At 34.3% G+C, this 26,251-nt stretch overlaps 5 protein-coding genes and 2 pseudogenes across 7 annotated transcripts; 3 read left to right on the forward strand and 4 right to left on the reverse strand.

Moving 5' to 3' along the window:
* Positions 1-666: 666 nt before the first annotated feature.
* Positions 667-4,096, reverse strand: LOC104782021 (mitochondrial import inner membrane translocase subunit TIM44-2). Its single transcript, XM_087510929.1, has 14 exons — positions 3,680-4,096; positions 3,468-3,580; positions 3,283-3,366; positions 3,113-3,188; positions 2,771-2,815; positions 2,270-2,680; positions 2,113-2,181; positions 1,926-1,990; positions 1,769-1,837; positions 1,621-1,693; positions 1,435-1,539; positions 1,283-1,354; positions 1,141-1,203; positions 667-1,054 (listed from the first exon to the last, which is right to left on the reverse strand). The coding sequence occupies exons 1-14, from the start codon at positions 3,752-3,754 to the stop codon at positions 923-925; spliced, it is 1,452 nt and encodes a 483-aa protein (XP_087367055.1). The 5' UTR covers positions 3,755-4,096; the 3' UTR covers positions 667-922.
* Positions 4,097-4,314: 218 nt separating this feature from the next.
* LOC104782023 (B3 domain-containing protein At2g36080) lies at positions 4,315-7,543 on the reverse strand. Its single transcript, XM_010506837.3, has 3 exons — positions 6,608-7,543; positions 5,553-5,746; positions 4,315-4,618 (listed from the first exon to the last, which is right to left on the reverse strand). The coding sequence occupies exons 1-3, from the start codon at positions 7,113-7,115 to the stop codon at positions 4,580-4,582; spliced, it is 741 nt and encodes a 246-aa protein (XP_010505139.1). The 5' UTR covers positions 7,116-7,543; the 3' UTR covers positions 4,315-4,579.
* A 7,671-nt stretch (positions 7,544-15,214) lies between these two features.
* LOC104782024 (uncharacterized) lies at positions 15,215-17,278 on the reverse strand (annotated as a pseudogene). The gene is made up of 4 exons (XR_015596191.1): positions 17,241-17,278; positions 16,414-16,514; positions 16,021-16,326; positions 15,215-15,940 (listed from the first exon to the last, which is right to left on the reverse strand). The product of XR_015596191.1 is annotated as an uncharacterized LOC104782024 (transcript).
* Positions 17,279-18,882: 1,604 nt separating this feature from the next.
* LOC104782026 (putative F-box protein At2g36090 pseudogene) lies at positions 18,883-19,997 on the forward strand (annotated as a pseudogene). Its single transcript, XR_015597220.1, has one exon. The product of XR_015597220.1 is annotated as a putative F-box protein At2g36090 pseudogene (transcript).
* A 33-nt stretch (positions 19,998-20,030) lies between these two features.
* On the reverse strand, positions 20,031-21,230 carry LOC104782027 (casparian strip membrane protein 1). The gene is made up of 3 exons (XM_010506840.3): positions 20,850-21,230; positions 20,490-20,613; positions 20,031-20,391 (listed from the first exon to the last, which is right to left on the reverse strand). Exons 1-3 carry the CDS (start codon positions 21,131-21,133, stop codon positions 20,176-20,178), a joined length of 624 nt encoding a protein of 207 aa, XP_010505142.2. The 5' UTR covers positions 21,134-21,230; the 3' UTR covers positions 20,031-20,175.
* Positions 21,231-22,127: 897 nt separating this feature from the next.
* On the forward strand, positions 22,128-22,838 carry LOC104784214 (uncharacterized). Its single transcript, XM_010509271.2, has one exon. The coding sequence runs from the start codon at positions 22,215-22,217 to the stop codon at positions 22,836-22,838; it is 624 nt and encodes a 207-aa protein (XP_010507573.1). The 5' UTR covers positions 22,128-22,214.
* Positions 22,839-24,155: 1,317 nt separating this feature from the next.
* Positions 24,156-25,051, forward strand: LOC104784215 (uncharacterized). Its single transcript, XM_010509272.2, has one exon. The coding sequence runs from the start codon at positions 24,324-24,326 to the stop codon at positions 24,951-24,953; it is 630 nt and encodes a 209-aa protein (XP_010507574.1). The 5' UTR covers positions 24,156-24,323; the 3' UTR covers positions 24,954-25,051.
* The last annotated feature ends 1,200 nt before the right edge of the window (positions 25,052-26,251 follow it).

Here is a 26,251-nt window from a genome sequence, read left to right on the forward strand (position 1 = left end):
ATATAATATATTTTCAAAAATAACCCCAAACATACTCAATCAGAGCTCTGTAGCAAATACAGTTTCATCTCCTAGCGGCTAGGCTACAAAATATGAGAAGAAGAATACAGCAGTTGTGTGAGCTTAAAGAGGCTTTGTCATCAACTAAGTGATTTAGGCGAAACTGTTGTATTGATGGGAAGTGTATAATTTAGCGTCGTACTACAGTGTATCATTTTTCCTATTGCATTCCCTTCATTTGATGACATTGTATCTCTCAACTCCAAGTACTTGAGGGTCAAAACTGCAGACAAAATGTGAACCCATTTCTTTCCCATGTTACAGAAAAGACAGTTTGGTGCTCAAACCTTTCAGCGGTAACAATAACTCATATGGTTATAATAATGAAATGGTCATATCAGTATAGTAATGGAAGACAAGGTGGTCGATGAAGATGATCCTCAAACTAATGTACTAGAGGAAGGAGATTTGGAACTTTTTTATCTCCAGAAATGATCAGGCTGACTTGCCGAACAACACGTTTTAGAACAGAAACTTACTGAATAATATCCATGGAAAGGCTCAGGGTAAATTTTGACAGGAAGAAGCAGAGCATGAACACTTATCTGTCAATTCTGTTAAAACCCAAATCCATATTTGGACTGTAATCGGTAATTTACAAGTTCATTTACCAAATCTAGTTCTCTTTATTTTCCAACCAAAGGGTCTTTACCCTTTTAGGGGCACAAACATAATTAAACTTGAAAAAAGACTTGGGATCTAATTATATATTTGTCAAAACTTATTCCCCGGAAACATGGGAGTAGCCTCCTTCCCGAGAGAAGAAGAACAAGAAAAGAAAAATGCAAGAGTACACAAGATTTGAGTAAATGATGGTACATTTGCAAATAGAGAGGCTTAGCTTCTTATAAGTTAGAAGAATTTAAATTAGAGCTTGAATACCCATTCTCCGCATCTCTCTGAGCCTCCAAATGGGATATATCGCATCTTCTCCTAACTCTGATGCCTCCACTTGTTGCATTGCCCAGTCGTAGTGCACCATGTGTATCGTGTCCTATATCCAACACACAACACATTCTTAATGGACTCTGGCATTGCCCATATGTTTTGAGTTTGGTTTATGATGTTTATTCACAATACCTGGCCTCCTTCTTTGATATTTCCATTCTTGTCGCGGACGCAGTAGATTTCTTGCGTTTGGAACTGACATCAAAGATTATAAATCCATCAGACCCAATTCTTAGCTAAAGGATGACCTCAGAAGGAAAATGAAGACCATTACCTTGACGATGATTACTGGATAATTCCCCATCATCTTTGTCTCTAGAATTTCGACTTCAGATACATGCAGAAGCTGCACATCACGGCCAAATCAATTTAACTCACCACGAAACGAAGGAGGATCCAGTGGAACCAAGAACAAAAAAACCTTACCTTGTGATCGAAAAAAAGACCATGAACCTGGAAAGCTCTGTGCTCTGCCGTGCACCGTTCAATCATTTCCTTGCTGCAATACTTCTTCAAGGTCTCAGCATCTCCCTGCACGAACATGGGAATTAGCTAGAGGCAACAAAAACGAAGATGGGACAAGATGATCTTATATAAAAACCTGAGATTTACCTTACTATATGCATTCAAGACTGGTCTGATGGCTTCCTGAACTTCTGCAGCAAAGTCCGGCAAGGAAAATGATCTGACCATAAAAGAGATAAGAATATGATTACCAGGACCATATCTTCAAACCAATATATCAGCCTCTATAACTTACGGATCTCGGCGGCGTATCTCTTTGTAAGTCGATGCAGAACCTGTTTCCTCAAAGATCTTCTCATTCATGCTGCCAAACAAAAGAATGCACATATCTCTAAGTTGCTGCAAGTAAGTTAATTTTAAAGGAAGATAGTAAGGGAGCAATTAGAGCATACTCCTGAATCTTGTGAACTATCGGATTATCACTGGTTTCCCATCTTTCTATCACATCTTCTGCAATCTAACACGGTCCAAAATGCATTGTCAATTTACAATAACAAAGCAGTATTAGCAAAGTCAGTAATGCAAAATAAGATATCTGAACAAAATTGACTAAACAGAAGAGTAGATGATGTCCATTACCTCTTGGCTCTTGTTGACAACAGGCTCACTCATCCCACTAATACGTTTAAATATAGGATACCCTTGCATCTAAACCAAATTTAAGGAAAAAAAACTCAACAAGGGCCTTTAAAACATGGAATAAGTGGACAAGACAAAGAAGGCGAAGGCAATTTACCTTTTCTCTTAACGATTCCCATTTTTTTTGCCACTTGGACTGTTTTGTTGGCGTAACCACCATCTCCGTTCTCGTACTTCTCTCACCTGTAAATGGCGGTGGAGGAGTATATTCTAGGTGCTTCCTTTTAGATGGGTTTCCACGCAATTCTTCCTTTACAATGTCAAGTCCCTTCTTTGCAAAGTCAAGGGGTTTGGCTTCCTTCAGCTTGTGAAACGCCTCGGATAGTTTTGGGGAAGAAATGCTGGATTTGAACTGTCCAAAAAATGTACTTTGCTCCTCCGTCGTACCTGATTGCTGCTGCTGCTGCTGCTGCTGCTGCTGTTGTTTTTCACCTTCAGTGGTTCCTGTGCTTGATGAACTTGCTGACTCTGCATTCCCCTCCTTTCCGAGCTTGAATGACTCTTTGACCTGACCACAAAAGATACATACCCGAGTTAACAAAAAAAAATACCACAATTAAGGACAACAACAACAATAAAAGCGACATTCCAGCAAGACCTCTTCTGTGGCTGCTGAGAGCCTGTCTTTCACACTTGAAGAGACCTGCACCATCAAAGCTGTTTTGTTAGGGACGATTCTTAGCCTTTTACAATGTACAAAGTCGGCTAAACTGAGTTACAAACTTACAATTCACTAAAACAGTTTAGTTACCAAACTAGGAAAGATACAGCATACGTAGTAGAGCCAATGATTTCAGAAAGAGAAGAAACCACATACTTAAGTCTTTAAAAATGAAAATCAAAATATGCAAAACAAGCAACGAGTAAACAATATAGCCTTCAAAGCATTCTCGAAAGAGATAATCCGAAACAGAATATGGTTCCAATTACTAAAGCATACCTTTTTGGCCACAGATTCAGCCTCAGTCCAAACTCCATCAACTTGCTTATACAGCTGCTCAGTCGTTTGTTTCGTTCTGCATTTTGCCATTTCATTCCAATAAGAGATCAATTTGTATGTCAAAAGTAAAGGTTAACTATATTGTGTACAATTTTACAAATGTGAATTACCTAACTTTCAGGTCCTCTTTTACACCTTTCAACTCCTCTGCTCTTTCCTTCAACTCCTTCACTGTTTTCTGAAATTCAGGATTGCTACAACACCAAATTGTAAAACAAAACCAAAAAAGGATTTAACTTTAAAGTTCACAATGCCTCCACACATACACATAAACACAAAATATTTGCATTTTTACCTTTCAGCTTCCCCTCTAATTTTCTTGGAGAAGTCACTGAAAACACTAAACCGGCGATGGCTCGCATACCCATTTCCCTGTAGAAGAAGCCCTAATCTCCCTGCGCCAACTCTCTAAAAATCAAAACACAAAATCAATCATCGTAATCACAACCACTAGAAAAAAAAAAAAAAAAAAAAAAAAAAAAAACAAATCACAACAACAACACGAACCCTTTGGTGAGTCAATTGCTGAAAAAGAGGCTGCTTTGTGATTAGTAAATCTCGAACTAGCTTCCTACTCGCCATTACAACAACCTTCGTACCGTAGTGATTTCAAAAAGAATCAATTTTTTTTTTTTGAAGAAAGAAACACAGAGAGAGAGAGACCCTATAAGCGGCCTTTTGAGAATTTTAGCCGCAATGAGATTGAATCAGATTAAGATTGATAACATATTCTTTTAATTTATCGGATAAAAAAGAAAGAAAGTTGAAATTTTTTCCTTGAGAAACAAACCAAAAAAAAAAACCCAGAAGACAGGAGTGTGTGTTTGCCTTAAACAGTTAAAGCCCTAGGAGAGGTTTCTCCCCTCTCGATACCATTTTTACAGACTTGTTTGGATACACCGATAGCTTTATATATTTCGATATAGTGAATATACGAAACGTCGTATCCAAACGGTATATTACCCTCTGTCTTTGTAGTATTGGGCCATTTAGCTAATGACTTACGGCCCATGAAATAGTAACGAATTCAATCATAATGGCCCATTAATAAGTTTAAGTCTTAATGAGTGTGGTTTGGTTTGTGTTTTACTTTACAATGTTCGTATCGGAATATGAAAGTTTATACTATAAAAAGAAAGAAAAGAGAAAAGATAAAGTGTGGAATAGCCAGAAATCTTGAATTCTATACAATTTGTTAGCTATATTAAAGAATCTAATACATAAGAAGAAAAAAAGGAAGAGAGTGAAAATTTTGGGAGAGATTTAAAGGAAGAATCGATTATGATTTTACTTTAAATAATACAAAATGAGCCTTTGTAATATTAAGGGATCAACATCTAAAAACAGCATGACAGGGACCATATATGTGAAGCTTTTGTTTCTTTCTTATCCTTGTACGTGGGCTTCTCAGCTCGTCCGGTTCACATCTCCTGTGAAACTTAGGTCCTGCAAAATCAAATAAAAATTCTTTATACAAAAAGAAAGGAAAAAAAAACATGCGATCTTTTTATTAGAATCCCTTGCAAAAAAGTATCAAGTAGTAGACTTTCCATTTTCTTTACTTATGTAGTCAAGAAGATAAAGAGATATACAATAATAGGTATTATGTTTACATTATCTCCCCAAAAAGAAATGGTTATTTGTACTTAATTATTGGGACAAACACTTTGTGAAGAGTATGTCCAAATCCAAATATTTTCGTGTCAAATGATAGATTTTATTGTTGATCGGTACGAAAAATCCAATAATAGAGATGTGGGGAACAAGACCTATGTGTCGATATGTATACGTACGCACGTAACATCGACACATCAATTGCTCGTTCATGTATATCTAAGGATTAGGTATAGGTCGTATGGAAGAAAAGTTTGACGGAATTGTCAAATTTATTGTTCTTGAAGACCAAAAAGCATATGATAAAAATGAGAAACGTGCCTAACAATAACAAACACTAATAGTAATAACACTTATATAGTAGAAACAACTTTAATAATAACAATGGACGGCACTTTCGTTTGGGATAAGATTTTTGGATAGACCACTCGGCGTGATATATGAACAGTACATCTTCATTCTCTATTCTCTAATGTCCTCCCCAACCCAATAAATAAAAAGACCATTTGTTCCTATCCTTAGTTTCTAAATAAGTTTCTAAATAAAACTATAAAAACATAAAGATAACATTCTTGACTTTCTTAAGCGAACGTATAGAGATAAAGTAACTTACGTTTGAATTTGAAAACGCGTGAATGAGAAACGTAAAATGTCGGTTAAAATGATATGGACACTAGTGAGATAACTACTCTACAACGACTTAAGCAAAATGAAAACAAATTATATTAGGTTATTTGTTAGTTTAAAATAATAAATACTAACGTACCATGTAGTACGGAGGAGGATAGTGTTGTTGTTGCTGAGGGTAGAAATGAAACTGGTCGTGATTTGTTGTACATGTGTTGGAACCGTCAGGTGTGGATGGCTCCGACCAGTCCGAGTCTAGCTGGCACTCCATGTTTACTCCGAATAGTCTCAATGTCTTCGAATTCACTCTCTGGCTCTCCACCGCTTGAGCCCCTGTGTGCCATTCAATTAGATAATTAACAACAAATATTGTTTATATAAATTTAATGTAGAAACTGAAATCGAGGAATCTATAATGGACAACTACTGAGACTCTTTAGTCAGAATTATCCCAAAAAGAACAAGACTTTTAATCGGATGAGAATTTCCAATTTTGGTACTCTCAGATGACAAGCTTTACCACAAGGAGACGCCACGTCTATACAAGTATATTATATGCGACTAAGTAATAACATTGGTACTACAAAATGTCTCCATCACATGTAACAATTAAACGTATACATTTGAAAAATAAGTATCACTATGTACTCTAAATTAATTATGTTTGATGATGGGTTTTGAACTTGGTCAATTTCTTATGTTGCGTATATATACACGGATTTTATAAGTGTAAATAAATATAGTGTAAAATGGAAATGGAGAACGAGTAGGTGTAAGCAAGGATACGCAACAAATGTCACGTAGAGCAGATAATACGAATCCGATTCTGTTTCTATGGGCTTCCATCATCTCTTTATTTTTACTTCTCTACTTACTTTAAAAGCGCGTCTAACCTCACGCTCCCAAGTCCCAAACAAGATAAAGATTTTATTTTTCAATTGGGTCACGTAACTTCATATGGTTCATGAAATAGATATTCACTTTTTAACTTTAATAAAAGGATTGCATTACTCCTTAAATTTTAACTCCGCTAATATCTACCTAATATGTGCATGAAAACTGAATTGTATACGTTGACAAAAATTAGAAGCGACAAAATGGATTAGTTAATAATCTAGGCTAGCTAACGAATTTGGGGTTTAGTAGTTTCACTTTCTTAAAAACAAAAACAAAAGCAAGAAGAGGGAAGGGTACCTGCATGAGGATGATATTGGAGCGAGGCATTGGATTGATGATGGCGATAAGAGTCGGAGGAAGATGAAGAGTCACCCCGTCTTCTCCAGCCAATGAAGAATCTACCACCATCAGCACGGTGGCGATGGAAGAGAACAACGTCTCCGGCGTCAAGGTTCTTCTCCTTGACGTATCTGCTCCAGCCTTTGGTCAAGACGTAACTTTGGCTACTGTTCCAATACGAGTATCTGAATCTCCATGGCTTACCTTCCTCGTCCTCGAAGCAGAGGAGAAGTCCCTTCTCCACCGCGTCTGCGGCCGCTGCAGCTAGCGGGAAGTATCTCTCGGCGTGCTGCTTTGGGATGACGAGGCGGTTGAGTTTTCCGACGTCGCTTGGGGTTAAAGGTTTCTCGAAGAGAGCTTCTTTTTCCTCCACGACGTCGTTTTGGTGGTGGTGTTGTTGTTGCTGCTGTTGTTGCCACATGAGAGAATGGTAGTGGAAATCGCTTGAGTATTGGGTTATTGACATTTGAAAGAGAGAGAGAGAGGAAAGAGATGTCAAATAGTGATGAGAAAGAGAAATTAAGGGCAAATATTTTTTGAGATACCAATGCTCCTTTAAGGAGGGTACATGTATCTGCCTCTATTTATATATGTTTATATATAAGTTTCAAAGAAAGAGAAATTAAAATTGATATATAATTATCAAGTATGTATATAAAAATATATGTAAGATATGCCTTTCTAGTAATTTCTATATATCATTGGAGATATATAAATTTCGATGTAAAAAAGAATAATAAACAAAATTGGACACATAAATTTCAGCTTCAATATAAAGTTTAATATTCCTGATAATAAATGTAAAAAGTTTGCTTACAAAACAAAGAAAAATATGAAAAGGTGGTTGATGATTATTCTATTCAATACTAGTAAGGACTTGTTTATCTAGTGGTATTTTAGCTAGGGTGTATAGATTTCACATTTTGATATTTATGTATGCACATATCTATATGACTATATTTACATGTGAGATGTGTTTTGTCGGGATAAGGCACATGTTATCGCATTATCCTTCATTTTCTATAGCTTACTACTAAACTTGTCAAGCACGTGCTCTCCATTCACCACCCAACAAATCATCCAGTTATCTCATTCTTAATTATGTTAGTTTTGACATATTGACATTTGTATTACTAATTAACTGACACTACATAGTATTGATTTCTTACAATAACATTTATCTTATTTTCGTTACTTGAATTTGTGACCCTACCAGTTTCATCAGGTACGGTAGAATTATCATCAGTTAATTAGTATAATTTTAACTGTTTAACACAAAACCATATTTTCATTGTATAATTTTAACAAGAAAAAATCTTGTATAATTCCAGAAATAGTAAGGTAGCCTATTCTATCTCTGATGATAATGCAGATATTCTTAGATTATATTTTTAAAAAGTGAGAAGAAAAAAAATATATAGGCAGATACATGGACCAAAGCCTAGAAAAGATCTTTTGTCTCTTAACCAAGAAGATTTCTATGTACAGCCTTTCCTTATTTAGTTTTTTTCATCACGTGCATGACACATCTCATTAATGTTTACGTATTGTTCATAAAATTTCGAAAATTGTTTGGCTCTAACTATTTTATGTGAAATGATTTAGATATAAAAGAAAAAAAAAAAAAGAACACATATGATATAGCTTTGTGTGTGTTTCCAAAGAAAGAGTCGTGGGAGGGATAGAGATAAGATCTGTCTTCAATTGTCTGTCCTCTTTCTACAGTCGTGTTTCAATCCTCTCCTCACAATCTCCCCTCACTAACAAACATATAATAAAACAAGAATATAAAATTCGCAAATGTATTACGTAAACCCAAAACAAACTTTTCTAATTTGTTACTCGCTTTTTGTTTTTTATGTCTTCCCGACTACTTTGTCCTCTTTGTTTCCTTTTTCTGACATATTTATCACAATCTGTCATTATGCTCTTGAGAGATTAATTTTTCCAAAATCTCATAAAGTTAGATTATATATGTTAGGTGAGTATTCAGCGGGATCTTATAGTAATCATCATGTTTATGCAATGTAGTTTAAAATTATATCGGTTTCAAAAGTGTTTTAACATGAATTTAAATAAATTCACTTTAGCATTTACTGTGTACATATAAAACTAAAACTAATCCTTATAGTAATGTAAAGTCTATTGAAGAGAAGTCAAAACTCTCTTTGCTAATGGTTCTCACAGAGAAGTAGACAAACAGGCGGATCGTTACAGAAGTTTTAAACCTGTGTGACATGAATTCAAATTTCATCTTATTCTGTGTAGCTTAACTTATGTTGGTGATAATGAAATGCAGTACATAACTTAAAAGGTGTAACGATTATGTATAGAAAAAACGTCATACTATGTTTATAATATATCGACAACTTGCTTTGTATTTGGTGACGTTATATCGACAACTTGTTTAGACCTGAAGCCTGTTAATTCGAAAAAGTTTTCGTTCACCAAAAAAGTTGTTATGTGATATTTCTGTATATGTAATATTTTAATAAAAACCAGGTCAAGTGATAATACTTCATCCTCGATCGCTGCGAAACTTCCTCAATTTCCAAGTAGATTCATTCTATCATCAGGTAAAACCCCTGTTTCTTCAATTCCACTACTGACATCAATGTTTCACCACAATTACACTTCACCTACTTATGTGAAATTACTTTGTAAGAGTTAATCAGAGAGTTCTTCCAAAAATGAATGAAGATAGTACGAAAAGGAAAAGTTCCCTTGAAAATTTTATTAAATGCATGTTAAAAATGAATAAATTTATCTTGTCATAAAAAAAATGTTGCAATATGAGTACGTATAAGAAAGGAAAAGAAAACAATAATGAGAAGAGCAGCAGAGAAGGAACATGGATCCTTAGCGACGAATCAAGATAGGGAATCATAAATAAAAATATAGTATACTCCATATAGATAAAGAGAGACAAACAAATTCCAAGAAATTGTAAAATTTTAGGAGAGATCTTTGGATTCATAAAACGAATAAATAAAAAGATACATTATGAGATTATATTGTAAGGAAAGTGAGTGAGACTAAATAAGCTTGACCATGCACGAAGGTCATATATGTGCACTACGCTTATGGCTATTTTGCTTTGATGTACTTATTTTGATTCCCTTTTCGCAATTATTGTGTTCTCGTTTGTGATCCCAATACAACTAAATATCTATGACTATGCTCTTTATATATAAAAAGGTATATATATGATTCATATACATGCGACGTATACAACTAAAATGTTCACGTTAAGCTGTGACGTAAACCAATATTTCTCAAGTACATATATAAATTTATCAATTTGAATAGCGATTCCAAACTTCGGTTCCAAACTTCGGGTTAGATTAATGAATGGTTCGGATGAGCAATTGGAAATGATTTTCTGGACCGGGTATGAAGTCGAAGTCTCTTGGACCGATTATATATTTCAGTAAATGCAACTGTTCTGAACTACTATTCGATCTCCTGTTTGATTCAAATTTTCAACCTGAACAACTACGACGACAGTCCATAAATAACTATTGTAAGTAAGTTATAATTTATATTTCATCCCAAAAGAATCTCAAATTAATAGAAGAAAATAGTTTCATATCAATCAACTATATATATGGTGTGACTGTGATGTTCTATAGTTGTTTGTGTCTAAAATAAATCTTATATTATTGAAATATTTGTTATGTAAATATATAGTTCTATAGGTTTCAGAAGAACAAACACATTAGCTACGGGACAAGTTATTGATTAGTTATTACCAATGGGCATTAACATTTGTTGGTTTTTTTAATATAAAAATATTGTAGTGGTTTTGGAAGAGATCAAACAAATATTCTAATTAGTTTAACTTGTTTTTCTAACTCAGTAAAACTTTGCCATCATTTAGAGCAGTAATCTTTTGCAACGGAAACAACAGTTAATGTTTTTTCAATCACACAAATCGAGAATTAGGGAATTATTTTTTAATAAAAACCCGAATATGATACCCTTATTTTCCTTACTCATGTGTCAAAAGTCTATAAATGTTGGACCTAATATTTTTAGCTAGTTAGGCAAGCTGTTGATTTCAAGTATTAACAGCAAATATTGATTTCATGGCTTGTTTGCCTGAGTTTTACATGAATGAAAGACACTTTGTTGGAAAAATGTATTTTCTGTATTATTTGGAGTCGAGGAAAATATTATCCTTTGTTTATCACAAATATAGTGTAGGTAGCTTAGCTTGATGAAATATCGAAGAAAAATAAAACTAACGGATTATCATTAGTCACTAAAAAACATACTTTTTGGCAGGGACGAACATATTTCCAAGTTCCTAAACCAATGTTTTGTCACGTCGTTTCAAATATGGTAGCAGCCAAAGACGTAGCTCCTCCGACTAAATTAATAGTGATGATCAACTTATGCAGCATTTCAGTTCGTAATTATATATTTGTTAACGATTGAAAATATAGTTTTTAGAAAAAAACATCAAAATTTCAATCATATAGTGACAGAGAAAAAAAAACATTATCAGAAGTATCTAGACTAGTATACCCACGTGCCACTACGTATACACCTATGTCTAAGTATGTGTGCATTGTGCATGTACATTTGTGTACATATACACGTACGATATTTGTAGGCTTTGATTACGAAATTAATGTAATAATTTTAAAAAATTAGACAAAGAATCCAAGTTTGATTTAGTAGGTATCTGACACACCTGGATTAATACTTAAAAAAAAAATATTAGTTTGAAAAAGATATGAGATCATCTGTGCAAGTTCATTTCACTTAGAAGTAATTGAGTACAAGATTGCTTTTCAGTACAGAGAATTATGGTAAGAATAATACATGAATACTGACACAAATGAGATGTCTTAAACAAAGGATGTAATTAAGTTTGTAATTTGACTTGATAGTTTAAAAGTAATCCAAGTATCCATATGGACAGATGAATGCTATTATTATATTTTCTCTTTAATTATACGGAATATATTATAGAATGTATACTGTATACCATGGATGAGATTATAGATGTACTCATCATAAGCTTATCATTAGCGTAAGACTTTGGAGACCTAACCGCGGTACCATAATATTCCAACTGTTATACATGGACGTGGACCCGAACTTGGGCCTTTTTGAATATAGTCTATGCGCAAAAATCTTGTGGAAGTATCCAGGCATTGGCCGAGGACTAAACCTACAGAAGATAAATTTAATAGGAGCCCAATTCTGACAGGTTTAGCGTTTCGGAAACCAGAAAAACCTGATCCAAAATTGTGGCATGGAAAAGCCAACCAAAGAAAAGTTTGATCGACACCTCACCGTTTAACCCGGTTGAGAACTAATCAAGGATTGTTCATTTCCTCCATATTCTATGATATATCAGTTACGTGATTATATTCTATTTTGAACGTTAGGGAAACTTAGGGGATACATGCATCCTCTAAGTTATGAAATATATAATTAAATGCACAGTCACTTTTATCTCTGAAGTTATTAAACATGCATTGCTCCGAGATCAAAACTGCTTATCCTGCATCCTAGCCGAGGTTATCCTTGCTTCCCAAAAGTAAATCCACAAACCAGGGAGATATATAACTCACAAAATTTAGCTTTCACCATCTGGAAACAACTACGCAAAAAGTTTGGTTCTTTTTTAATGATATTTTTTCAGTTTCTTATCATGAACTGTAGATGTAGTACATTCGCTTAAGATCAGTGCTTGACTATATAAGATATACAATTTAAAATGTAACTGTATATATCCAGTGGATATTAGTCTGTCAAAAAGGGAAAATTAGGTTGAGAGTAGGAACCGGATACACATACAATAATGTCGTTCGCTTATTTTAATATATGACGCAAATGAAACCGACAATATTGTTAGTTTATTAAGTGTGTATTAGTCTATTAACTGAAAGATAATAAATTTAGAACTAGCAGAAAACTAATATAGGTCTCACAAAAAATAAGGGTTAAAAAAACACTGCGTCAGATCAAAATCATATGCCATATGGACTATTGGGTTGGCCCTAAAAGAGGCCACAAGATGTGTGCATCAGTGCATGTGCTTTAGACAATTAGACTGCTGCACCTGACCAGTAGGTTGGCTCGGTCAAGTCTATAGATCCAACGCTGCTTCCCAAACAAGTCCTTATGGCCATAAACTTCGTCTATTAATCGTTTGTCTGTTTTTACTCCGATTTCCATTTTTTTTAAACACTAAGAAAATTTGAAATAGTGATGATTGAAATAAAGATATTAAGCCCTGACATTAACTTATACCAGTATTTTAGTTATATATATATATATATATGTATTACTATTTATATTTCAATAATTTAAAATATATGTAAGAAAATGCCAAGACGACGTTATTTATCAATTATTTCAGTCATGCTGATGTAAATCATTGTTGGTCTTTCCTTTTCTCATCGAGCCTTTTCTTTTTGGGTATTACTTACTAGTCAATTTTTTTATTTAACACAAAGAAATTGTACAAACCTAATCGACGGTGATATCTCTTGACTCAAATTTAAGCCAACCCTTAATCTAGTGTTGTTTTAAGGTTGTCCCATTCCCTGTTGTTTGTGAAATTATATTAAATTGTAAATAATATCTCATTGTCATGTTCAAGGAAAAAAAAAAGCCAAGTACTAATTAAGCAGATGGCGACTCGATGCATGAAATTGCTTAACCAAAAGATCATGCAAATTTACACGGTCGTTTAAGCGTTTATAAGACATATTAAATATGATTCATAATGGAATGAAATTTATAGATTTAAAATTTTAAGTTAAAACTCAAATTAACCTATCCTAAAAAGTTCAAATAAAAGGTCCGAATGGTGACTGCGGTTTTGGTTATGCGGGGAAAGCGGTTTTAGAGTACGGTACGGTTTAACTGCGCTACGTGCGGTTTGCGGGACAAGTGCGGTTTATACAAAATAAACGGTACAGAATGATATTTGATTGGTGAAAAAACTATTTGCAGTTCAGTATTAATTGTGTCAACGGTAAAAAAAGGAAAAGCGGTACGGATTACATATATTATTGATAAATTTATTAATAATTAGTATGTTTGTATATTATTGTATGTTATGAATTAATAATAAAAATAATTGTATTTATAAATCTTAAATACTATAGTTGATCAAAAAGTACTTTTTTTTTGTCTGACATATTGATAAAATGTTCAACTATAAAAAGATACATTTTTTTTTGAAAAAATTATCGATTATTTTGATTTTCCCATAACATATTTGCAATAATATATCTTATTTGCGTCATAGCTTCTCCATCTGCTATCTCTGTTGCATCCATGTCACCTATATCATGCTCAAAATTTTGGTTGTTGTTCGTCTCAGTCAGTACATCTACGAAATCTGCATCCGAGAAATTTGAAATCCTGATGAAATTATGTAGTCCCACTGTAGCCATTACCACTCTTTTCTGAATTTGAAAATTATATCTTGAAAAATCAGAAAGTATCCTCCACTTCTTTTTCCAAGCTCCAAACGTTCTTTCAATAACAGAACGTAAAGATGCATGACATTGGTTGAACAATTCATGTTTATTCCTTGGAGGAGGACCAGAATGAAACTGGGACATATGATATCTCACAACTCGATTTCGTGATGATCTATAAGGAGCAAGAAATCCTTGTCTGTTTGGATAACCAGAATCAACGAGATAATACTTATCTGATGGAGGCAAAGGAAACTCGGTATCACTTTGTTGTGCCATTTGCAGAACAGGTGTATCGTGGCATGATCCTGGTGCTCCATTCCAGATATATGTGAATAACATATTCAAATCACATATTGCCATGATGTTCAATGATACATTATCGTGTCGATTCCAATACATTCCTTGTAACTCATGCTTTACTTTGACGCACACATGAGTCCCATCCATACCTCCAATGAATCCACTAAAATATGGCCAATATCTTCGGTCTACTTGAAGTCTTTCAGGAATGCGATACAACTCTTGTCTTGTTGGAGTTCTAATATAATCACATGCTAATAACTCAGTTGCCTTAAGAACTTCCCTAAATTTTCTTTGCACAGTCTCTTGATTTCGGCCAAATATTAAACCAACATCCCTTTGAACTTCATTGTGCCCACATATCCGTAGAAACATAGCCACACTCTCTTCAATTCCTACATTTAATGTTGGTTGTAGACCATAGTTTGTTTGCAACATATTACACAATGTCGTGAAACATGGAAGTAACATTCGTAATAGTTGAAGACAAGCAGCATCATCTTGTTGTAGTCGACGCCAAATATTCCTCCATCCCATACCTCCATCAGTTTGTGCTGGTGCCCTTTGAAAATATCGTTCATAATAAGTCAAAGCTGGTTGAATTACTAATTCTTCAAATTGTTCATTTTCCAAATTCCACAATTCAATTCTCTCTTAATAATTGAGATTGTTGAGGCCTTGTGATCGCAGTTGACATATACGAAATGCCTGAAATTCATTACAAACGACATGTCATTATACATATATTATTTTAAAAGAACAAATTACATTAAATTTAAAATAAATTTTTAACATAAATGAGCCAAAAAAACAAATTGAGAAAACGAAATTACAACAAATTAATCTTCATCTCCGACATCGTTTCCAACAATTGTAGCTTATCCTCGTCGGTGCTTGAGGCTATGTCAATGAAATACTTACGCCAAAATACTAGCTCCTTAAGTGCATTAATGCAGGCCCAATAAAATCTAGTATGTTTGGGAAGGTCAAGATCATTAAATATCGCTTCTGCCTTTTTAAATTCATCATAATCATCTTGGTCAAAACCACCAGGGCGTAGTTGTTGAAAGCTTTGTCGTTGGAATTCTCTATAGCCAGCAATGGTGTCTTGTATTGTTGTCTCAAAAGATTGTCTCCTACGAGTTCCTCGTGAACCACTGCCAGTAGAAACTCGTGAGCTTCCTCCAGATCTTTGTGAATTACTCCCACGTCTAGCGGTTGACTGCAAATTTAGCCTCCCACGTTGTTGGCCTCTACGAGCAGAATTTTGGTTCGTGTCATCGTCATCAATGGTAACATGATACACTTCTTCTTCTTCGTCTTGCATCACAGGAATTTGAGGTGGAACGTCACCACTATCGCTGTCTGAATCATCATGATCCTCTTCATCATTTGCATGCTCGTTCATCAACTGTTATCTTCTTTGTCTAGCAGAGTGTTGAGATTATGATTGAACATCATGTAATATGAAACATCGTTGCATCACATCCCAAAATTGAGGTGGCTTTCGGTTCAAGCTTTTTGTTACTTTGCATCCCTATAAATTTAAATTATTTAGATTTGTAGTACCAAAATTTAAAACATATCTTGATGAGTAGAAGGATTATTTATACTTACAAACTTTTGATCCTTCCACCATGAGTCAGATGCATATATCATGGATGTATCATGATCAACTGTGATTCCGGTTTTATGCGTAAGAACCTTCCACCTCTTGTAACTTTTTTTGAATTCATCAAGTTTGTTTTTGAAGAATCCATAAGTTATATTCATGTTGAATGCTTGGTTAAATTTTTCTACCATATACTCTCTACCGATAGCAGTAGGATTCTTAAGAGTATAATTATTCATCGCAATTGCTTCGTCGAACAATTGAATTAATGTTTTTTCCTGAATGTACGACCATTTATACTTGTATTTGTTCTACAAATTTTGAAAATATAATGTCACATATTATATAAAATATAACTATTATTTTAAGTTTTTAAAGAAAAGCTAAAAAAAATTTACCCGTACTGTTGTTTCCGTAGGAGGAGTTAAATTTTCGGTTGGTTGATTTGAACTTGTTTGTCTAGAAGGATTTGTGTTTATTCGACGATTAGAAGACATATCTACATTTAATGAAAGTCACTGGTTATTATACATTTAATAAAGTATTAATAATTTTATTGTTAATAAGAATTTTTTTAAATATATAGTTTTACTTCCAAACTAATATATATTTTCATATATATATATATATATATATTTATATATTAGTTAGGAAAAAAAATTAAAGATGATATGAAACATAATGAAAATGTTCAATTGCTATATAAATAAACTAACATGTATAATTTTAAAAAAAAATAAGTAAACTGGATTACAAATTTTTTTTAAATAACAATATAATTAATACATGGGTGTTTTAATAACCATTATGATATTTAAATAGCATACACAATAGTATTATTTACTGAACAATAAGATTATTATTTTTATTAATTTTCAACTTAAAACACATACTACAACTCTATTTATTGACATAGAAACTGCACTTTAAATCAGTTTTTATAAATTTAAAATTTAACAAATCATTTAAAAGTGTTTTTTCATTAATTCATTTTAAAAATATATTAAACAAAACCTATATAACATTGCTTTTATAAAAAAATAAGAATAGTTTTGTCAATAAAAAAATAATAATATGAGAGTGATTAAAAAAACATTATCTTAATGGAGTAGAGTCAAATCTGAGAGAGAGGAGATTAGGTTTTGATAAAAAATATCTAAAGAAAATAAAAAATGTGAGAGTGATTAAAAAAGAAAGAACATTAGAAAAAAGAAAAGAACATTACCTAGAAGGGGGAATCGTGGGTTTGTGAGAGAGAGAAGGGAGAGATTATAGTTTTTAGGTTTGTAGCATAGATAGATATCTCATATATAGTACATTTTAATATTAAAAAATATATTAAAGGAAACATTTATTAACTGCGGTCTAGAAATCTGCTGGTTATTGCCCATTAATTTTTTGAAACGCGGTCCAAGTTATTATCTTCTCAACAATCCGCTTTTTTTTTTTTTTTTTTTTTTTTAAAACGCACATTAACTCTTTTTCTTCTGATTGGCTATACCTATACGGTTTTGATTATTTTTTTTTGAAAACCGCAAATTATCTGCTTCCATTCACTACCAAAATACTAAAAATATCGTTGTGTCAGTTTGCGCCGGCATTTTTTTTCCATCAACCAAAAAACTAAAATATCCAACAATTCTCTCATATTTTGCTAACGCTATGTAGCCGAGCCGACCCTTGCTAGTTTAAATTGAAATTACGGGTGATAGAAACAAGAATGTATGATATCATATATATTTAATTTATAATACTGGCTGAACAAACAAATACAAGAGGTCAACATGGGCCATATCCCTTTCCCACCTTCGTACGTATCTTTATGAATTATGACTCCTTTGTTTGTGAATGTCTCGTCGCATATGTGTGTACGTTTTTGATCTTCATCACTTTATGTTTTTTTTTTTTTTTTTGCATAAACACTTTTAAGGATTCTGACATTAGTTGCGCCTGTACTTTCATGTCTTTTCTACAGAAGCTAATCATCAGAGCTCTACGAGTAAGCACTCATTTGTGTACAAAAGAGATTTATAAGTGAAACCAATAAATATTTCTATTTACTTGTTCATTTGCAAGACAAATGTTTTTATAATTTTTTTCCCCAGTGCAATGATTTCCCATATCTTTTTCAAAAAAAAAAATAAGAAGAAAAGATTTCCCATCGCTTCTTTAAACATCAAAGAAATTTTAACTACTATTATTAAAGGAAACGATGACTAAAATTAGCATCTTTAAGACTGTCTGTTCCAATAGTAAACATAGTTTGACAAACAATACCAGTTGTTGAATAATAATATGTATCATTGACAAAAGGTATGTAAATTTTGAATAGAATATATATATACATACTTCTCTAGTTGATAAATAAAGTTGTCCGGAAATCTAACGCCTTCCAAGTGATGCTTTGGCTAAGTATTCTTGGACAATTTTCTATGGAAAAAAACTTTATAATTTCATTCAAATATCCTGTTTTGATTAGCTTAAAAGAAACAAAATAAGTAGACACATAATTTATTTTGTATTAACTCAGATGCATAAATCAGCTAATATTGGGATTAGACCTCTCCTATTCGTCCTAAAATTCATTTATAATCTCCTTAATCATGTAATTTTAATTTTCAAAAAATCTATAATATTTGTACACAAAATTTATACAACAATATATAAAAAGTTGAATTAAATTAAACGAAATCATGTATCACATATATCCTTTCCAATCACAAATATTATTCTAATCAATTTATACATTTAAATTATTCTTTTCAACGTCAACATAATTGCGTCAATTATTTATTATACTAGCGAAAATGACGTTAATGATATTTTTGTTATAAAAAAAACATATCAACTTGCCAGTTTAAGCAGCGGTACTATTGTAATAAAGTAAAAAAAAAAGATGGACCAATTTGGCAAATAAAAAGACTTTGACGCTCTTATATAAATACCCCTTCACTGATTAACCAAAACATCATTAACTAATCACTCCCCAATTAGTAAATTAATCACTGAAACAGAGATGGCTACCGTAACAGATTTAATCTCCACCGTCCATCAGGACATCATAGAGTCTCACATCTTGACACGTCTCGACGGCGCAACCTTAGCCTCCGTCTCGTGCGTCTCCTCACATCTTCACAGTCTCGCTTCAAACGAGATCCTCTGGTCCAAAATCTGCCGATCCACGTGGCCTTCTTGCTCCGACGGCGGTTCTCGTTCTTTTTTCTCCGACGCGTATTCTATGGTGGAAATGGAAACAACCACCGCCGCCGGTTCAGTCTCTGATCTCGACCGTCCGTTTCCGGAACTGATCTCCACCGTTGATCTTCGCTACAGAGGGGAATTGATTCTCAGCAGAGTCGTGAAGACGGAGACCACGACGGCGTGGTTTAAGAGCTCGCCGTTGAGGATCGATCTGGTGGACGCGAAGGATACGGTTGCGACGCCGATTAAACGAAGGCCGAGGACGGAGGACACGTGTCGTGTTCTGGAGAAGGATTTGACTCTGAGCTGGATCGTGATTGATCCAATCGGGAAACGAGCGGCGAATCTGTCGAGTCACCGGCCGGTGTCTGTGCAGAGGAACTGGATAAGCGGAGAACTGGAGGCGCAGTTCGCGACGGTGGTGGATACGGTGGAGTGTGTGATCACGGTGGTCACGTGCGGTGAGGAGGAGATGCACGTGAGGGAGGTGAGTCTCAAGGTTGAGAAGATGGAGGGAACGCATTTGAACGGTAGGGATAGTTTGGTAATTTTGAGGAAGGTAATGGAGGGTAAAAGGGTAAATGGAAGACATAGAGAAGTAGAATCGAAGAGGAGTCACGAAGAGTTTACTGAGAAGAAGAGAGAGATGAAGGAGAAGAAGATGAGGGTAGAATCGGTATTTGCCATTTTGACTGTATCTTTTGGGATTTTAGGCTTTGTCTCTTTTGTTGTGTTTTGTCTTTGGAGAACCTCTAAATGAATATCGGAAGCTTCTAGTAAATTGACCCAAGAGACAATTTAAAAAAAAAAAACATAAAAAACAACTTCTTCAATTACATTTTCACACAATAATACCAATTCTCATGTTACACAAAGCACAAAGCCACAACACATATACAAGAAGAACCACTAGTCCCGTACATTACTGTCTTGACACTTGTAAAAAAAGGGGAAATATATCAATGCCTCTTGAGAGCGACGGCGGAGATGATGATGAGAACGATGAAGAAGAGAATCGCGATAGAAGCGGCTACAACCGCGGTGCTAACGTTCTGGCAGAAATCTCCAAACTGCTGACAGATGGGGAGCCAGTTGGTGCTTTGGTTGCCGTTGTGTGCAAGGTAGACGATTGATGCTGCCGCTGCTGCTGCTGATGTGTTGAGCGTCACGACCAACTTTATATATATATATATAACATGCACCATAACATAAAAGAGAGTGAGTTATATGAAATTAAGAAAGAAATGATTAATAGAGTTATAAGGTATGTTACGGTATCGAAGATGAGGAGGATCAGCCGGGGCGCAACAGCGAGTGGACGGATAATAGCTATGATGGAGAAGGGAAGTGAAAGGACGAGATAGCTGGCCACTATTGCTACGGCTATCACAAAGTACCTTCAGATAATATATAACTTATTAGGTCACTAACCTCACAAATCACAATGATATATAACCGGTACATGACTTGACTTCGAATTTAAATATATGATTTTAAGTACACTATATATATATATATATCAAACTAGAGATATGTTTCACCTTGTTTAAAGATATACTGCATGCATTAATTAGTTTTGTAAATATGAAGTAAAATAAGTAATTATATAGAAAGAAGATAGGAATGGACGTACTGAAATGCGGGAAGGTCATCGTAACCGGCTTGGAACTGGAGGAACTGAGTAAAGAAGGGAAGAGTCTCCTCGGCGGTGTACATGACAGAGGAAGCCCCAATGGTGACTGCTATGGCCCCCAAACGGAGGAGGAAATCGAATATGGCCAAACCTCTCTTGGCGCCACCTCCTGCTGCGGCTGCCACAAATCCCTTCTTCTTCTTCCCGTCAACTACGACATGGCTTGAACTTTTGGTCACGGTGCTTGGCTCGCCGACGTCAATGGTGGTGGACTCTTTCGTCATTTTCTTGTAGTTGGGGGTTTAAGAAAGACTAAGTTGTGTGCTTTGTGTGTTGTGTATTGGAAGGTTTTGTAGTTGTGGTGGGAAACTAATGGAAGATGGACCAGAGTTTATATAGTGCTTGTATAATTATGCAGTGGTTAATTAGGAATAATTAGTAGCTAATTAATGATTGGCTTTTTAAAATGGTTTGATATTGAGTTTAGTTGATTTGTTAGAGTCTGGGGAGAGGAGTTGTTCATTGCTTCTTACTTTCCCCCACTTACTGTACTTGGGTTTGAGCTAAACAATTGAACTCAAAAAGAAATTGTAAACTAATGAAGTTGGTATCCGTTCGTAGGCACAAAGAGCTTAGTAATGTGTTGTTTATGTTACATTTTATTGCCAATTGTATGTTTGTTTATCTAACGACTAAAACTACTTTTGACTAGTTAGTTTTTTTTTTTTCAAGCGAAGCACAAAATTATAATATGGTTATCATGTATGCAATGTCAATGACTAGTTAGTTCTTTATAACTTTGATTTTATGTTTTTATTTTACTCTTTTATATGGATCATTATCGAATTTTGTCTATCAAAAACTAATTTGACTAATATAAATTGAAAAACAAAATTATTTTTGAAAAAAATTGGCACTTGCTCAATTATAAAATTAGTTTGGTAATTAAATATCAACATAATAATACACAATTTTAGTTCCTTTTGATACAATTATAAATTCTGTAAAATATTTTCAGGAAATAACAGAGCTTAATTACCAAGTGTACCATTATGGTACTACCATATAACTCTTTCTAATTCGATCAGGTGTGTTTGCCCAAAAAAAAAAAAGGATCAAGTCTTAATTCCTACATTAACACCAAAATAAAATAACATCATAATCTCCTTAATTAAGCTGCTATATTCTAGCAAAATATTCCCCTAGATATGTAGTTGATAAAATCATATATATTCTTCTACATTTTTTTTTATTTTGTTCTGAATTCAAATTCTGTAACGTAATCTTGAACGTTCGGATTGATATCTCTTATTTAACCTTGTCTATCTCTCACTTTCTCTGTATCTCTTTCAAATCAGATCAACAATGGCTAGGATCAGAAGAATCCCAAAGCGCCATACTCACCACCAATACCACGTCGATTTCTTTGGAGAAGGTTTGATTGTCACGGTTACTCACACTGCCTCAGTGATCCGCCAATGGATCCACACCGTTCGCCACAACAACCGTCTACGCTCTCCACACCCTCTCGTTGTTGGTCTCGGCGTCCAATGGACACCTCATGGTACCGATCCTCCTCCGAAAGTTCTCCAACTATGCGACGGTAACCGCTGCCTCATCATTCAATTGTCTTACTGTAAGCGCATGCCTAACGTCCTCCGAAGTTTCTTGGCCGATAGCCGAATCACTTTCGTTGGATTCTGGAACTACCAAGACAAGAAAAAGCTTGAGAGATTCGACCATAAGTTGGAGATCTGGAGACTTCTAGACATAAGAGAGTATCTGGTATCGTGGCTTGTGAGTAGTTCGTTTGAGAAAATTGTGAAGGTGTATTTGGGGCATGAAGGAGTGAGGAAAGATAAGGAGATATGTATGAGTGATTGGGGCGTTCGCAACCTTTCTCACGATCAGATAGTTCTGGCGTCACATGATGTCTATGTTTGCTGCAAGCTCGGTGTTAGGGAACGTCTCTGGAAAGTGAGAGGTTGAACCTCTTCTTTTTTTTTTTTTCCCCCAAAGAGGTTGAACCCTTTCTTTTGTAGGTTGTGTTGCAAGGAAAGAGCTGTGGTTTGAAAATATTCTATTTTTATAGTTCTTTAAACTCAATAATAAACAATTCAAGAACTTTTTCTTCTGTGACAATTTCATATTTGAAATTAAACCTTGCTCGCTATTTAATTTAAATCTTATGTCAACATTGGTCATGAACAGAAAAAAAAAATGAATTAAATGTAAAGTTTGTACGTTATAAAAGAGACAATTGTAACGCTAAAAGGGAAATATTAACAAAAAGGAAATTTACGAGTTTTTTTTTTTTTTTTGGTGAATAGGAAATTTACGAGTTAGATATACACAAAAGCTATTTTACTTTGGGATCAAGAATATCCTCTATACATAAATATAACAAAACTAGACTTGTAATTAAATTTACGAACATAACTAAATCGAATAAAAATGTAAATATATAAGTAAAGGAAGGCATGGGTATATATCACGAAACATAACAAAACCCTATTTGCTCTCGCCTTCTTTGGGGATTTTCAACTGTATCTGTGTCTTCTCTTATTTAACCTCAGATCGACTCTGGACGATTCGAGTACTCATCCTTATAATTTCCTCTTCAAGGTAAGTTTTTTTATAGCACTTGATTCTAAACGATTATTTGTTACGTATCTTAATTTAGTTCAACTGAAAGTTTCTGGTTATATGTTCTTTACAATTCTAGGATTTTTATATATGGATTGAGCTAGTGAGATACTGGGAGTTATATGATATGGTTTGTAATTAGGGTTCGAAGTTTTACAATAGTTTTTCTTTTTATCTAATTTCCGGGATTTATAATTAAATTACTAACTGTTCAGAGTTTTTGGTATAACTTGGCGAGTTTGATTATACAATATAGTACAGCTGGGGAGTTATACTGAAAATATCATGTTTTATGGTTACTTCTAGTCTGATTTGTGAACTGTTATTTTTATTTATATATACCAAAACCCTGTTACTTTTTTTTTTTAATACCGAAACTGAAAGATGACCTCATTATTTTACAACTTTAAATTTTATCTCGAATTATCTAAGAATGATCTTTGATTTTGTCTAATTTGTATATATGCTTATCACCTAATGTATCCGTTAATTTGTTGAATCCGTCCTTGACATAATGTCCACGGCATACATGTTCTTTTGTGAATGCAAAAGTCAGCAGCGCATCATATACCATGTTTGTCGTGCGAGGAATATTGGAGATAATTTGGGATGCGGCGGTCCATCTACTACTATAAACAAGCTATACAGAACAAAGTTCGTTTATGAAGTGGGCCGGTGACATCTAAACGGAAGAATAATATTATGGTGATAAGTATTAAGAGATTTTAGAATTTAATTAAGGGATATGAATTAGCCTCTATATATTTTAAATGTGTCAGTTCTCTTGAGACACTGTCGATTCTCTAAGTTAGCAGGTTTCAAATCGCCATGGCTAGGATCAGAAGAAGATTCCCAAAGCGCCATAACCACGGAGACGTACACCACGTCGGTTTTTTTGGACAACGTTTGATCGTCACGGTCACTCATACTACTTCAGTGATCCGCCGATGGATCCAAAGCATCCGCTTCTTCAGCCGTCTTCGTTTGTCACACCCTCTCGTTGTCGGACTCGGCGTCCAATGGACACCCGGTGGTCCCGATCCACCACCGGACACTCTCCAGTTATGTGTTGGTATCCGCTGCCTCATTATCCAGTTGTCTCACTGTAAGAGCATGCCCAACGTCCTCCGAAGTTTCTTGGAAGATCGCACAATCACTTTTGTCGGCGTCTGGAACAGCCAGGACCAGGGCAAGCTCGAGAGATTTTACCATCAGTTGTACATCTGGAGACTTCTCGACATAAGGCACTATCTGCCTATTTGGCTCCAGCGTAGCTCCTTTGAGAAGATCGTGGAGGAGCGTTTGGGGCACAGAGGAGTGAGGAAAGATAAGGAGATATGTATGAGTGACTGGGGCGTTCACAAACTTTATTATGATCAGATAGTTCTGGCGTCACATGATGTCTATGTTTGCTGCAAGCTCGGTGTTAAGGAACGTCTCTGGGAATTTGAGATATAAATCTTTCTTTTGTTGGGTTGTCTTGCGAGGACAGAGCTGTTCGTTCAAAATCATGACCTTTTTTTTTTGAACTCAATAATTAACGTTTTCTAATTCAATTTTTTTGTTACCGACACTTTCAAATTCGAAAGTCTCATACAAAAAGCTAATATGTAAAATCTTTCAACCATATAGGCTACCATTTTCTTTTACCAGCAACCCATTAAGCTACCATATATATATATATATAATATATTGGTTGATCATAACGAACATGTGCATTTGTATGAAATTATATTTTAGTATTATCAGTCCAAAGACATGCATATTGTGGATGACTAATTAGCAGTCTTAGTTGGCACATTCCGATTATAATGTTTGGTCCTTAATTTTTCAATATATTTTCCCCCTTTTTGTATATGATCAGTTCTTAAACTTTGTGTAAGTGTGATTCTCTCTATGTTTCATGACAATCATAAGCCCGAAACCCATTTGTCAAAAGTTTTTGAAAGTTTATTAAAGGAGCCACTTGGGAAACAAAGTGAAATGGTTGGGTCCACTTTCATATGTACAAATCTAAACACTTTGCGGCCAACTAAAACCTGTCAATTCGGACTGATGATAGCATGATGGTCGGGCATAAACCACCTTGCTATTACTCGGTTTAGACACCTCTTTAGAGTTTAGCCAATCCTCTCCCATTTCAGTTTAGTTTTGGGGTTGGTTTAGCTAGGTTCCGTTAGTTCGATTTTAGTAAATTGTAATTAAAATTTAACCAAAGTCACTTTGAACCGGTTTTGGTTCAATATTATTAGCGTTCGATTACATTACGGTTGTCTGTCTTATTTTTAACATGATAGTATATAATAATGGGTTGATGAATTGATGTGGTTAGTTAGATGAATTCACATTGAATATGGTATGTAAGATGCTTGGTTGCAATTAAACGATTTTTTTTAGAAAAAAAAAGACTAAATTGACATCATCTTATATTGGACCATGATTTTTTTTTTGTGGGTATGGATCTTAATTTTAATTATTGGACCAAAAATCTTATTCATGATTTATATAATGTACTCCATAAATATAGCACATAGGAATGAAAAAACATCAATTTCAATCATTTTCGTAAATAAGGAGTACATTATAATAAATCATGAATAAGTTTTTTGTGATGAAATTTACCTATTTATTTTGTTCAAATGTATTTATAAACATTTTTAACACATAGAATAACAAGTGGGTATGTGATCGGAAAGTATAATATCTCTCTAGTGTTGCTAATTTGCTGGATGGCGCACTTCATTGTCATTGCCAAA

The sequence above is a fragment of the Camelina sativa genome, chromosome 4 (assembly GCF_030686135.1).
Source record: "Camelina sativa cultivar CO46 ecotype springtype chromosome 4, ASM3068613v1".
NCBI lineage: Eukaryota > Viridiplantae > Streptophyta > Magnoliopsida > Brassicales > Brassicaceae > Camelina > Camelina sativa.